The 13,923-nt window shown below is 40.7% G+C and overlaps 2 protein-coding genes across 3 annotated transcripts; both read left to right on the top strand.

Moving 5' to 3' along the window:
- Window positions 1–2,703: 2,703 nt before the first annotated feature.
- Window positions 2,704–9,677, top strand: LOC135555557 (DNA-directed RNA polymerase III subunit RPC8-like). Of its 2 annotated transcripts, XM_064988083.1 has the most exons (7): window positions 2,704–2,882; window positions 3,155–3,269; window positions 3,462–3,558; window positions 5,528–5,614; window positions 7,605–7,668; window positions 7,884–8,100; window positions 8,703–9,677. In XM_064988083.1, the coding sequence occupies exons 2-7, from the start codon at window positions 3,159–3,161 to the stop codon at window positions 8,751–8,753; spliced, it is 627 nt and encodes a 208-aa protein (XP_064844155.1). In that variant the 5' UTR covers window positions 2,704–2,882; window positions 3,155–3,158; the 3' UTR covers window positions 8,754–9,677. The 2 variants fall into 2 exon arrangements, with proteins under 2 accessions (XP_064844155.1, XP_064844156.1); XM_064988084.1 differs by lacking the exon at window positions 5,528–5,614.
- Window positions 9,678–9,791: 114 nt separating this feature from the next.
- LOC135555558 (cold shock domain-containing protein C2-like) lies at window positions 9,792–13,857 on the top strand. Its single transcript, XM_064988085.1, has 4 exons — window positions 9,792–10,184; window positions 11,552–11,900; window positions 12,120–12,242; window positions 12,471–13,857. Exons 2-4 carry the CDS (start codon window positions 11,719–11,721, stop codon window positions 12,643–12,645), a joined length of 480 nt encoding a protein of 159 aa, XP_064844157.1. The 5' UTR covers window positions 9,792–10,184; window positions 11,552–11,718; the 3' UTR covers window positions 12,646–13,857.
- The last annotated feature ends 66 nt before the right edge of the window (window positions 13,858–13,923 follow it).

The following is a 13,923-nucleotide window of genomic DNA, read 5'->3' as shown; positions in this document are numbered from 1 at the left end:
GTGGAACGACATTTATTGGATATTTCAAACTTTTTTAACAAATCAAAAACTGAAAAATTGGCTGTGCAAAATTATTCGGCCCCCTTAAGTTAATACTTTGTAGCGCCACCTTTTGCTGCGATTACAGCTGTAAGTCGCTTGGGGTATGTCTCTATCAGTTTTGCACATCGAGAGACTGAATTTTTTTTCCCATTCCACCTTGCAAAACAGCTTGAGCTCAGTGAGGTTGGATGGAGAGCATTTGTGAACAGCAGTTTTCAGTTCTTTCCACCGATTCTCGATTGGATTCAGGTCTGGACTTTGACTTGGCCATTCTAACACCTGGATATGTTTATTTTTGAACCATTCCATTGTAGATTTTGCTTTATGTTTTGGATCATTGTCTTGTTGGAAGACAAATCTCCGTCCCAGTCTCAGGTCTTTTGCAGAATCCATCAGGTTTTCTTCCAGAATGGTCCTGTATTTGGCTCCATCCATCTTCCCATCAATTTTAACCATCTTCCCTGTCCCTGCTGAAGAAAAGCAGGCCCAAACCATGATGCTGCCACCACCATGTTTGACAGTGGGTATGGTGTGTTCAGGGTGATGAGCTGTGTTGCTTTTACGCCAAACATAACGTTTTGCATTGTTACCAAAAAGTTCAATTTTGGTTTCATCTGACCAGAGCACCTTCTTCCACATGTTTGGTGTGTCTCCCAGGTGGCTTGTGGCAAACTTTAAACAACACTTTTTATGGATATCTTTAAGAAATGGCTTTCTTCTTGCCACTCTTCCATAAAGGCCAGATTTGTGCAATATACGACTGATTGTTGTCCTATGGACAGAGTCTCCCACCTCAGCTGTAGATCTCTGCAGTTCATCCAGAGTGATCATGGGCCTCTTGGCTGCATCTCTGATCAGTCTTCTCCTTGTATGAGCTGAAAGTTTAGAGGGACGGCCAGGTCTTGGTAGATTTGCAGTGGTCTGATACTCCTTCCATTTCAATATTATCGCTTGCACAGTGCTCCTTGGGATGTTTAAAGCTTGGGAAATCGTTTTGTATCCAAATCCGGCTTTAAACTTCTTCACAACAGTATCTCGGACCTGCCTGGTGTGTTCCTTGTTCATGATGCTCTCTGCGCTTTTAACGGACCTGTGAGACTATCACAGTGCAGGTGCATTTATACGGAGACTTGATTACACACAGGTGGATTGTATTTATCATCATTAGTCATTTAGGTCAACATTGGATCATTCAGAGATCCTCACTGAACCTCTGGAGAGAGTTTGCTGCACTGAAAGTAAAGGGGCTGAATAATTTTGCACACCCAATTTTTCAGTTTTTGATTTGTTAAAAAAGTTTGAAATATCCAATAAATGTTGTTCCACTTCATGATTGTGTCCCACTTGTTGTTGATCCTTCACAAAAAAATACAGTTTTATATCTTTATGTTTGAAGCCTGAAATGTAAAATGAAATGGCAAAAGGTCGCAAAGTTCAATGGGGCCGAATACTTTCGCAAGGCACTGTATGTACGGCAGGACCAAATCAGAGAGATAGGTAGGAGCAAGCCCATGTAATGCTTTGTAGGTTAGCAGTGAAACCTTGAAATCAGCCCTTGCTTTGACAGGAAGCCAGTGTCGGGAGGCTAGCACTGGAGTAATATGATCAAATCTTTTGGTTCTAGTCAGGATTCTAGCAGCCTTATTTAGCACTAACTGAAGTTTATTTAGTGCTTTATCCGGGTAGCCGGAAAGTAGAGCATTGCAGTAGTCTAACCTAGAAGTGACAAAAGCATGGATTAATTTTTCTGCATCATTTTTGGACAGAAAGTTTCTGATTTTTGCAATGTTACGTAGATGGAAAAAAGCTGTCCTTGAAATGGTCTTGATATGTTCTTCAAAAGAGAGATCAGGGTCCAGTGTAACGCCGAGGTCCTTCACAGTTTCATTTGAGACGACTGTACAACCATTAAGATTAATTGTCAGATTCAACAGAAGATCTCTTTGTTTCTTGGGACCTAGAACAAGCATCTCTGTTTAAAGGGTGACCTGCACCTGAATGGACCCGAGAACAATTTAACCTGAATGGGCCCGATGACAACCAGACCTAGAGCCAAATTTCGGGTTCAATCGAACCCATGAAGACCTCTACCCCCACACCAGTTGGTTGCCAGTGTTTTATGTTTAATGTAAGCTCCAGTGTAATTGTGATTCCTTCAGGAGTGTGACACTAAAGACGGGGTGAGCAGTATCATCAACCTCTGTGTCATTCAAGATGGTTGATTTGTGAGAAGGTGCTGAAGGTCACAGTTAGCCAGTGTTATGTAAAACAGACAAGTCTGAGTCTTTTGGGTAAAGACCAGGGTAAATACTCAAGGGAAACTCACTATTCATGTGTTACATACATACATACATACATACATACATACATACATACATACATACATACAGAGGAAACTGCATGACTGAGCATAAGGACAAATAAAGTGTATCTCAATAATATTAATAAGTGGCCTCCTTTCTGTGTGTCCTTTTCTACACTATGTTGAAGAACTGGGCAGGCGAGAACAAATGTATGAGTTCTCAGATCAGTAGACCAGATAAGGAAAGGAGACCAGAGGAGGAAGCCAAGAACTTTGACGAACAAAATAATAAAATAAAATGTCAGCAAAAAAAATAAGCGTTCTGTGCCTTTAAGATTGCGACCTGCCGTAAACGGTAATGTAGTAAATCAATAACACGTGTAAAAAAAAAAAGATTTTATGAAGCTAGCGGGATTTTGGTATCAATGTATCTATGATACCAGTATTTATTCAAACTAATACGATGTTGGTCCTTGCAGTTGAAGATACATTGTCAGAATTTTTATAATTTGAGTAGTTTAAAGGATTCAAAGGAAAAGTAGGTCACGTTAACAGTTTCAGGACAGTGATGCTGTGTTAGCTAACTAGGGAGATAACATGTTTCTTGGTGAAATTGTTATACGTTACGAGCTACATTGTTTCATTACACTGTAACAATGGAATTGAATATGATAAAGTAGCTGGTAAATGTACCTGTGCGATAGTACTTTAACATATTGCAGACTTACTGTCATACCACCCTGTCTGAAAGGTAATTGTTCTGTGATTTCACAGCTACTGTATATTGTTTCTTGTTTTTCCTCGGACCAGAATCATGTTCGTGGCAGTGGAGATGGTTGACACTGTCAGAATCCCCCCATGGAATTTCCAGCGGCAGTTCAATGAAGCCATAGCCGAAGAACTCAACAAGAAATTGGCCAATAAGGTGAGAGGATGCAGTACCAAAGATACTGTAACCTACTCCCCTATTCATCAGTGGACAGGGGTTCTGTATATTGTCAGCTGAGTTAATTTTTTATTGTTTGCTTTGTTTAGCCTAACACAATTGGGACATTGTAGTCTTGTTAACTTATCTGCTTTATTTATGTTTGGCTGTTCTTTAACTGCATCTCGACAGGTGGTTTACCAGGTTGGCCTCTGTATCTGTTTGTATGACATCACAAAACTGGAGGATTCCTACATATTCCCAGGTGATGGAGCTTCCCACACCAAAGGTAAGGAAATTACAATTTGCGACAGATTTTTATGTGAATATTTAAAAATCAGCATAAAAATATTATGCACATTTTCCCAGCAGAGGTGGGTTTCCATCACACGGACTTGTTGCAGATAAAAAGCTGTGCGATGACGGTGCACATAAAAAGCCCTTTTGTGCTTACATTTCTTTGTACCGAATAAAAAAAAAATGGAAGTTCGATGTTTCCATTTTCAACTCGACCGATGGTTTTGTTACAAACTGTTACAATTAATAGCAAACGTGCTCAATCTGGTTTTGGCGCATGCTCTCTAGACAACAGTTCACTTATAAAGTTGACAGAGTAGGTTATATGATGAGATGTGGATAAAGCCAAACACGGATCATGTCACTAGCAATCAAATAATACCCTCAATATTTATTGGACATTTGCAAGCTGTGTACTTAAAGGGCCAGTACAGCCATTTGTATCGTAATATCAAATAATTTCACCAGGCAGGCCAAAAATCAATCCTACCAAAACAGGCTGAAATTTCAGGTTGTCTTTTCAAACAGCGCTTACAATAACAGGACATTGTCATTATTTTCAATTTCAGTATTATTCCAACCTTACAGCATGTAAATATATATAAAACATGGGGAAATTGCAGTTTTGACTGCACTGGTCCTTTAACCACCATTTATTTAATCTGCCTATTAACTACATGCTTTTCCATGGCATGGTAGGCTACAACGTAACATATCATTGCGTGACTCCAAGTTAACCTTGACAAGATGGTTAATATATCAATAGTTGCAGCGTTTCGACCATGATTGCATAATCTTTCACAGGCAAAAAAATTATCCACCCTTGTCTAGTGTATTTTGTGTTAACATTTTGCCCTCAAATGTGCTGTTGTTATCAGGCCTGCTGTGAGTTTATTTTTTTTATGTGTAATTCATCTGCATGAAATGGTTGGATGGAAACCTGCTTAATGTTGCTGATAGGCCTGCATGTTTCATATGAATATTGATTTGCAGGTAACAAGTGAATACATTGTTTTAGGATTGAGCCCACAAATGTATTCACTTGTTACCTGCAAATCAATAGTCATGCAATAATCGTGATCAAAACGCAGCAAAATAATTCAAATTAAATCAAAACGGCACTGGTCCAATAAACGTGTTTATTTTCAAACGCTCCGCATGGAATTATTACGTTGTCTTATCTAAGGTAGAAAAAATACAGGTTAGGACAGACTATGTAATAATTCCATGTGGAGCCTTTCGAAAATAATCACATTCATTGGACCAGTGCCGTTTTTATTTTATTTGTATTACTTTTTTATTTTACCTTTTTTATTTAATTAGGCAAGTCAGTTAAGAAGAAAGAAAATTCTTATTCTTATTTACAATGACTGCCTAGGAACAGTGTGTTAACTGCCTTGTTCAGGGGCAGAATGACAGATTTTTACCTTGTCAGCTCGGGGATTTGATCTAGCAACATAATCGGTTACTAGCTAGGTGTCAGAAGCAGCAGGTTCACCATCCTTTCTCCCCTGCCTCTGGAATGGTTGCAGTCTGGGAGAATGTTGGACAACCTAGCTAACATTCTTGATCCTGCTCGTTTGATCCTGATCTTATTCCAAATGCTCACACGGACGTTTTCCAATTCAGTCTAACAAATAATGGCTTATTACCAAAGCGCTCGAGCTTGCGCGACCACTATAGAATATAATTTTGTTATTTGACACGTCAAATTAAAAGCTTAATTGACGCGTATCGTTTTTGACACGTAAAGACCCAAAAGGCATTCCATATGTTATAGAAGTAGCTCCACCTTGCCCTCTGATAGGTTAGGTGGAACTTTCACCACATTGCACCATATTACTATCAGATCTACACAAGTGCCTGGAGGTCACGGCCTAGGAGATGTTTCTGGGCAGGGACTTTCTGTTAGGACTGACTGTCCATTTTGATGTGACCTTATCTTTTCCCTACTTTGTTAGTCCACTTCAGGTATGTTGTGTTCCACCCTTTCTTGGATGAGATTCTTGTTGGAAAGATCAAATACTGCAGTCAAGAAGGAGTACATGGTGAGAGAAATACCTCATCTTTCCCCCCACCTTCCAGTTTTCTCCCCACCCATCTGAATGTTAAGTCCTAGTAGCCTATATGTCCATAACGCATATACAGTTGAAGTCGGAAGTTTACATACACCTTATCGAAATACATTTAAACTGTTTTTCACAATTCCTGACATTTAATCCTAGTGAAAATTCCCTGTCTACGGTCAATTAGGATCACCACTTTATTATAAGAATGTGAAATGTCAGAATAATAGTAGAGTGATTTATTTCAGCTTTTATTTCTTTCATCACATTCCCAGTGGGTCAGAAGTTTACATACACTCAATTAGTATTTTGTAGCATTGCCTTTAAATTGTTTAACTTGGGTCAAACGTTTCGGGTAGCCTTCCACAAGCTTCTCACAATAAGAATGTTGTCCCATTCCTCCTGACAGAGCTGGTGTAACTGAGTCAGGTTTGTAGGCCTCCTTGCTCGCACACGCTTTTTCAGTTCTGCCCACTAATGTTCTATAGGATTGAGGTAAGGGCTTTGTGATGGCCACTCCAATACCTTGACATTGTTGTCCTTAAGCCATTTTGCCACAACTTTGGAAGAATGCTTGGGGTTATTGTCTGTTTGGAAGACCCATTTGCGACCAAGCTTTAACTTCCTGGCTGATGTCTTGAGATGTTGCTTCAATATATCCACATATTTTTCCGTCCTCATGATGCCATCTATTTTGTGAAGTGCACCAATCCCTCCTGCAGCAAGCACCCCCACAACATGATGCTGCTACCCCCGTGCTTCACGGTTGGGATGGTGTTCTTCGGTTTGCAAGCCTCCCCCTTTTCCCTCCAAACATAACGATGGTCATTATGGCCAAACAGTTCTATTTTTGTTCCATCAGACCAAAGGACATTTCTCCAAAAAGTACAGTCTTTGTCCCCATGTGCAGTTGCAAACCATAGCCTGGCATTTATATGGTGGTTTTGGAGCAGTGGCTTCTTCCTTGCTGAGTGGCCTTTTAAGTTATGTCGATATAGGACTCGTTTTACTGTGGCTATAGAATCTTTTGTACCTGTTTCCTCCAGCATTTTCTCAAGGTCCTTTGCTGTTGTTCTGGGATTGATTTGCACTTTTCGCACCAAAGTACGTTCATCTCTAGGAGACAGAACGCGTCTCCTTCCTGAGAGGTATGACAGCTGCATGGTCCCAAGGGGTTTATACTTGTATACTATTGTTTGAACAGATGAATGTGGTACTTTCAGGTGTTTGAAATTTGCTCCCAAGGCTGAACCAGACTTGTGGAGGTATACAATTCTTTTTCTGAGGTCTTGGCTGATTTCTTTTGATTTTCCCATGATGTCAAGTGAAGTGGCACTGAGTTTGAAGGTAGGCCTTGAAATACATCCACAGGTACACCTCCAATAAGGCTAATTGACATAATTTGAGTCAATCAGAAGCTTCTAAGGCCATGACATAATATTCTGAAATTTTCCAAGCTGTTTAATGGCACAGTCAACTTAGTGTATGTAAATTTCTGTCCCACTGGAATTGTGATACAGTGAAATAATCTGTCTGTAAACAATTGTTGGAAAAATTATTGTCATGCACAAAGTAGATTTCCTAAAACACTTTCCAAAACTATAGTTTGTTCTAAATACATTTGTGGAGTGGTTGAAAAACAAGTTTTAATGACTCCAACCTAAGTGTTTGTTAACTTCCGACTTCAACTGTACCTATGTCTATTCTTGACTAATAGGCCTCATCGTGTCAAAATAAGAACACTTGAACATGCTGTGATTTGCTGATACACTAATTTGGGTCAGATGCTTTTTATACACAGCCGTCACAGCCCCAGAGGAGTCTGTATACACTGCAGTGTGATTTCTACCGACCCTGTCTCTCTCAATGCATAAAGTGGATCAACAGGGAGAATGTCTCAGTATGAAGTATAACATTGATGTGGCAGTCTGTCTGTATAGATTTGTTCACAATGCCATATTTTGTTTCACAGTCAGCCTAGGATTCTTTGATGACATCGTCATTCCCCCAGAGTCCCTACAGCAGCCTGCAAAATTGTATCCTGTCCAGTGATGTGTTTTTGTGTATTTCTTACCAATGTGCACATTTGACAATTTGTTCCTTAAAGCTGAGTTGATGGCTCTGGAATACAATCATGTAAATGTTAATTCAACTCCTCATGTTGATAGCTATCTGATAGACATTTTAGTTTACCTGTAAAAGCTGCTGAAAATAAAGCAATCCAGCAAGCACTCCTTGACTGCTGCCTCAGCGACGAAGCGGAGCAGGTGTGGGTGTGGGAGTATGAGACGGACGAAGGGGCCCATGACCTCTACATGGACCAAGGTGAGGACATCCGCTTCCGGATCACAGATGAAGTCTTCTTGGACACGTCACCCACAGGCCCTTCTGCCGCAGCAACCAACACCCCTGCAGCTCCAGGAGCAGAGGAGGGTGGCCAGAAGAAAGAGGCCCCTTACACACTGCTAGTAAGAAGGCGTTCACTTATTTTTACTATTGTTGTGAATTTAATAATTTCAGTATCCATATACAGTATATGTGACTGAGTTAAATGGTACCGGTAAGCTCACTCAAAACGTCCAGTGAGCAAGTATTGGATGTTTGATCAGGAGTATAATTCACTGGACGAATTCTCCTGATGACCTGGATGGAATTATGTGATCATTCCTTAACCCATATAGGAAGTCCCACCCAGTTGACTACTTCAACATTTTGACAGTCCTCAATAACACTGCCCATGCTAAAACAAGCTTTGGGGCACTGGAGCTGTCTATCTAAGTCTATGGTGATGGTGCTGCTGAATTGGTACCTTTTGGGTAGTGCAACTGGTTAGTACTTTGTCAAGCAGGGCGGTCACTTGTGCGTGTGAAGCAAAGGACCACTTGTTCGAGAAGGCAAAACTGTTGGCAGCACAGTGATGTCCGTCACATAGGTGTACTTTTGGTTTACATCATACATTCTTATTACAAATGACTATTTTAAGGTATTTTTCAATACTATAAGTCCGTTTTTGTCTTCTAATAATGGCCTTAATTAATTCCACCCCTTCCCTCCCTTTCTTGTGTATCAGGGTACCATTAGCGAGCCAGGCTTGGGCCTCCTGTCCTGGTGGAACAGCTAGTGAAAGGAGAGACCATTACAGTAGAGAAAACGGGAGACTGCTGTCAAGTATTCATCCCAGCTGCTGGACATACCTTCTTTTTGGACTCTTCTCAGTCACTCCTCCCAGGTTGTGACTTTAACACTGGAGAAACATGCCTCTGTTAAGTGTCCTCAAGGCTAATAGACACAGAACTGTGGGCTCAAGTAGAGGAGCCAGGATTCCCATAATAGGAACGGCCCTATCTGCCTTCATAATGGCAGACCCAAGGACAAGGGACCAGTAGCAAGGATTTCTAATAGAGCACACAGGCTGGGGACGTGGAGAACTGTCTCACTTGCAAAGCTGTAGATCCACTTCCCCCTGTATATGGTAAATACTACCACCATAACTGTTAACATACCAGCAGTTACACCCGGTGCACATGACTGTAAGAAAGACTGATTAAAGGTCCCCAATTGGCCTATTTAGTGTCACCATGTAAGTCTGAGTGTTCAGTTGAACAAATAATGGAGTGAGTGTGCCCAAATATACAGTTGTGTGTTGTCTTTGGGACCAGTATAATGTTTCCTCCGTGATCATTTTTGTTTGCATGATTTTGAGTTGGGTTATTTAAGCAATAAGGCCCAAGGACGTGATGGTATATGGCTAGTATACCACGGCTAAGGGCTGTTCTTAGGCACAACGCATCGCAGAGTGCCTGGACACAGCCCTTAGCCGTGGTATATTGGCCATATACCACACACCCCTGAGGTTTCTTATTGCTGTTATAAACTGGTTACCAACAGTAATTAGAGCAATACAAATACATGTTTTGTCATACCTGTGGTATATGTTCTGATATACCACTGCTTTCAGCCAATCAGCATTCGGGGCTCGAACCACCCAGTTTATAATTGTGTATAGTACATGTATCCCAAAAATATAATTAAAAAAGTACAGTCCTTCGGGAATGCTGTCATGAACCCACAAGCACTACACCTCACTGTAATTTGTTTATTTTAGTGGGTGTGGAGTTGGTCCTCTGAAGCGCCTAACAACATTTTTGATAAACCATAGAAGCCAGTGTCTTCCAGGCCAAATGAATGTGTCATATTCTGATCTTGATTTTGGTTATTTTTTACTTAAACCATTACATGAAGGAATAAATCAGTATGGTTTACAATACGAATACTGAAATGTTTAACGTAATAACTGATTTGACACGTATGAGCATAGCAGTCTTGTTATGCCTACAAATTTTTCAGCAAACAAGCATCACGCCCATTCTCTTCACTACCATGGTGTGATCTCAGCCAGCGGCAGCTGCGCAGCCTCAACAACACACTGCAGATCAGGGTATTCCGCGACTACGCGTATTTACTGGAGTTATTTATTTAATTGATGTTATATAATAGTAAATGACAAGGCACACACCCGTCCTCTACCGACAAAACGGACTCTAGCAATGCAGTAAGTAGGCCCATGTTTTTTTTAAATAATTGTACAAATATTCAAGTATGGGTATGCCTGCTATTGTTTGGATTGCAGAAAATCTGTGTCGCCTATTCATTAACGTGTGACAGCCTATACTTTGGTCAAAAAGGCGAAAGGAAATGTATGATAATGACAACTGTTGGATATAGAATACCTTTGACGAGGCTACTCATCCTCTCATCCCTATACCGTCTCTGTTTGCGCGCACGGACTTTTCGAATGTTCTGGAAATGAGGAAAAAGTCGGATGATATGCGTGTTTATTACAGAATAATTTGGCAATGCAAACTGGTCATTCACTTAACCCGAAATGTACGCCTCCGCAACATGACGAATCATACAATGTTATCAATGTCTCACGTAGAGGGATTGTTCTTGCGATATTTAGACACGTTGAGCCGAGTCAACTGACTATTTCAGATATTTAATTATGATGTAGCCCAGAGAAAGTATCCAGAGAGATAGACTTCACTGTTTCTCTTTTTTCATTTTTACTTTATAAAAACGGATTCCTATCGTTCTTTAAACAGTAATTTTTCATTCGCGTGAAAGGATCATCTACTTTTCTAATTTGACCATTTTGGTGTTACAATGTAGCAGCCCCAATGTTTTGGTTTGTCGTCATTATCCAACGCTTTCCAGTATTGCATGCTGACGTCAGAAACACACGGCTAGCGTTTCGCCAGCAGCTCTGTCGAAAGCGTGCGAGCTGTCAAGAGAACTCTGATTTACTGTAACCTTGATGATGCAGGCAGAGCGAAAGAATGTAACAATCTTAAACCATGCAAAGCCATCTTGGTCTTAGAGTGTGTGCTGTGTCCTATCTTATTGTGTGCACATGCCAGCAATATGCTCCACCATGTCTTGGCACACAATGGCTGCTTTATTTATTTAACCATTTATTTAACTGGTTTTGTTGCAGCTATTCCTCAATCTGTGCTTTTCATGAGCTTGAAGATCTTGATACATAATGTAAAGAACAGTCATATATTTAAGTTGAGCCTATTATTGTTTGTGGGCAGACTTGGGAATGGTTTGTAGTTTAAATGTATGGGATTTGAAAGTAAAACATGTCTGTAATGAATTGAAAGGCGCCCAGTGTCATTTTTGGTAAAACATTGCCACTAGGTTGATACTCTTAACCAGGGTGTTCGACTAAATGGCTTCAAGTGTCCAGTAATGTAAATCCAAACATCCATCTTAATATGAAGCTGTTATGAATGATACATAATGTTCTCTGCGGTAGGGATGAACTTAAATCTGTCTTTGTTTCAGTTGTTCCTTCTGGTTCCACTTTTGCCTTTTACTTTTGTTTGTTTTCTCCTCTTTCTTTCTTCACAGCAGGCCCCTTAAGAAACTTGCTGAAACAAACTGACCTGTGTACTCAATAGCAAGATATATTAAAGCAGCGACAGTGAGCAGACAAACACATAACTGGAGTGTCAGCATCAGGTCAGGTGGTGAAGAACTAGTAAAGTGGTAAGAAGAGCGACCTGGCCCGTGCCTCAGCCATGACAGACCCCAGCCTGACATCCCCCTCAGAGGCCCCTCTGCGCTCCCCCCGGGCTGCACCCCTTTCCCTCTCCTTCCCCTTCTTGAGGGAGGGCAGCCGTGTGTGGGAAAGGGGCGCGCCACCCCAGCCCCGGTCACTGCCCAGCCCACTGCCCACCAAACGCAACCGCACCTATTCAGCGTAAGCATCTAGATATGCTGCTCATGAATGCGTTTCTGTATTATAATTGGTTTGATAGTGCATGTTTATTATCCTTAACTTTTATGACATTTATATATACATTCCTTAACTTCTTAGAGAATAACTTATTTCCACAAGCAGTAGCAGAAGGGATATGGTGTGTTGATGTAATGTTTTGTTGAGAGTGGACATGATGCTCTCTCCCCTGTCTCTCTCCAGCACGGTGCGGGCCACCTCAGGGCCAGCGTTTAAGGGCGTGTGCAAGAGCTTCTGCAGGTCACAAGGTCATGGCTTCATCCATCCTTCCAATGGCGGAGATGACATCTTTGTTCACATCTCAGAGTGAGTGGCCTTCATCACTACAACAGCCTTCTTTAGCTTGGCAAATTGCTAAAATGAACAGAATGCCCTGTTTTTTATATTCTGTTCACAGCTTTCTATCTCAGAGCAGCAATGTAACATCAGTGTTCAGTGTCAGATAAAATATGGCAAGGTTCAGAGCAAGAACTGACTGCATATTCATATTGTGCAGTAAATGAACATCTAAATCATTAATTCAATCCATTTCAGTATCGAGGGCGAGTATGTCCCAGTAGAAGGAGATGAGGTAACATACAAAGTCTCCCGGATCCCACCCAAAAACCTGAAGATCCAGGCCGTGGAGGTGAAGATTGTTCATCTGAACCCAGGGACGAAGCATGAGACCTGGTCTGGCCAGATCATCAGCCAGCTAGATGAGAGCTAGGCTTCAGCGCTGGCCTGTTTATCTACAGGGAGGGCTAGAGTGGGAGGTGGAGGGGTCTGGCTAGGGCAGGCAGGGACGGCCAACTGGTGCTGGAGAGTCTGTCTAAATCAGGTGTGCTAGAGCTGGGCTGAAACAAAACTCTAGATACACTGACTGGCTCCTCAGGACACAAGTTGGCCATCCGTGAACTAGGATGTGGTTGGTACAGACTGGATTGATAAGTCATAAAAGCAAGTAAGGGAGGAGAATATGTTCAACCAGAAGGTACTGAAAATGGGTGAGGGGACAGAGCAGAGTGGTGGAGGAAATAGAATGAGAAATCCGACACCATTTTGAGGAGAAGCATTACTATTGGTATGAAATCAAAATGAGGTTGGAGAGAAAATAACTGACGAAGGTTTAGAGGTACAGAATCGGAAACGTCTGATTGAGAGAGCAATTGAGAAGGGAGGGAGAGATGTCATGGGAGACAAAAAAAAGCTTGGAAGAATGATTTATATTTTACTGTGAATGGAAAAGCCACTATTAATATTCTCGAGGTACACAACCATCTTTGTATTTATATATATTTATTTGATCATTTTGTTTAGATTTTTTTGTATCCGTTAGTTTTGAGGTTACTGGATTTAAGTTTTGGGTATTGTAGTCAAACAAATGCACTTAAAAACTTGAACTTCCATTTTGAAATACTGCCAAGCCGACTACAACTCCTATTAGGCTTTATCATGTGGCAATATGTAGTCCTGTTTGCAAATTGTAACTCACCATGATGGTATGAGAAAATTACTGCAAGGTTTTTGAAACTATTTGAATCTTTTCTATTGTCTGAGAGACACTGTAACACACTGTCAATGGACTTGAAATACATTTTAATGTTTTTGTTTAAGTTCTGATATGATCATTTGATTGTTACTGAACCATTATTCATATTTGTTTCATGTCTGCCTATTATGTTTAGCATTTCTCCATATTTAGGACATTTCTATGCATATTTATATCCTTCATTCTTAATGTTTTGGGTTGTTTTATTTCATATTTTAGTTTTAGTTAAAATGCTAGGTTTTCCATTGGTCACAGTTCAGAGCATTTTCTGTTACACAAGCCACTGTGGCTATAGTTTACCCTCATTTCTATGTGAGCCTTGAAAGAGCACTAATAACATTTTATGATTCACAATTATGATGGCTTATTTTAGTATTTATTTTTGGAGATAAGGGTCTGACATTAGAATGACATGCCTATGCCTTAGTTATAATTTCCATCTGTTGTACAAAAAAA

Source organism: Oncorhynchus masou, chromosome 15 (assembly GCF_036934945.1).
Source record: "Oncorhynchus masou masou isolate Uvic2021 chromosome 15, UVic_Omas_1.1, whole genome shotgun sequence".
In the NCBI taxonomy this organism is placed as follows: Eukaryota; Metazoa; Chordata; class Actinopteri; order Salmoniformes; family Salmonidae; genus Oncorhynchus; species Oncorhynchus masou.
The sequence above is the reverse complement of the archived record's forward strand: the minus strand, read 5'-3'. Positions and strand labels throughout refer to the sequence as shown.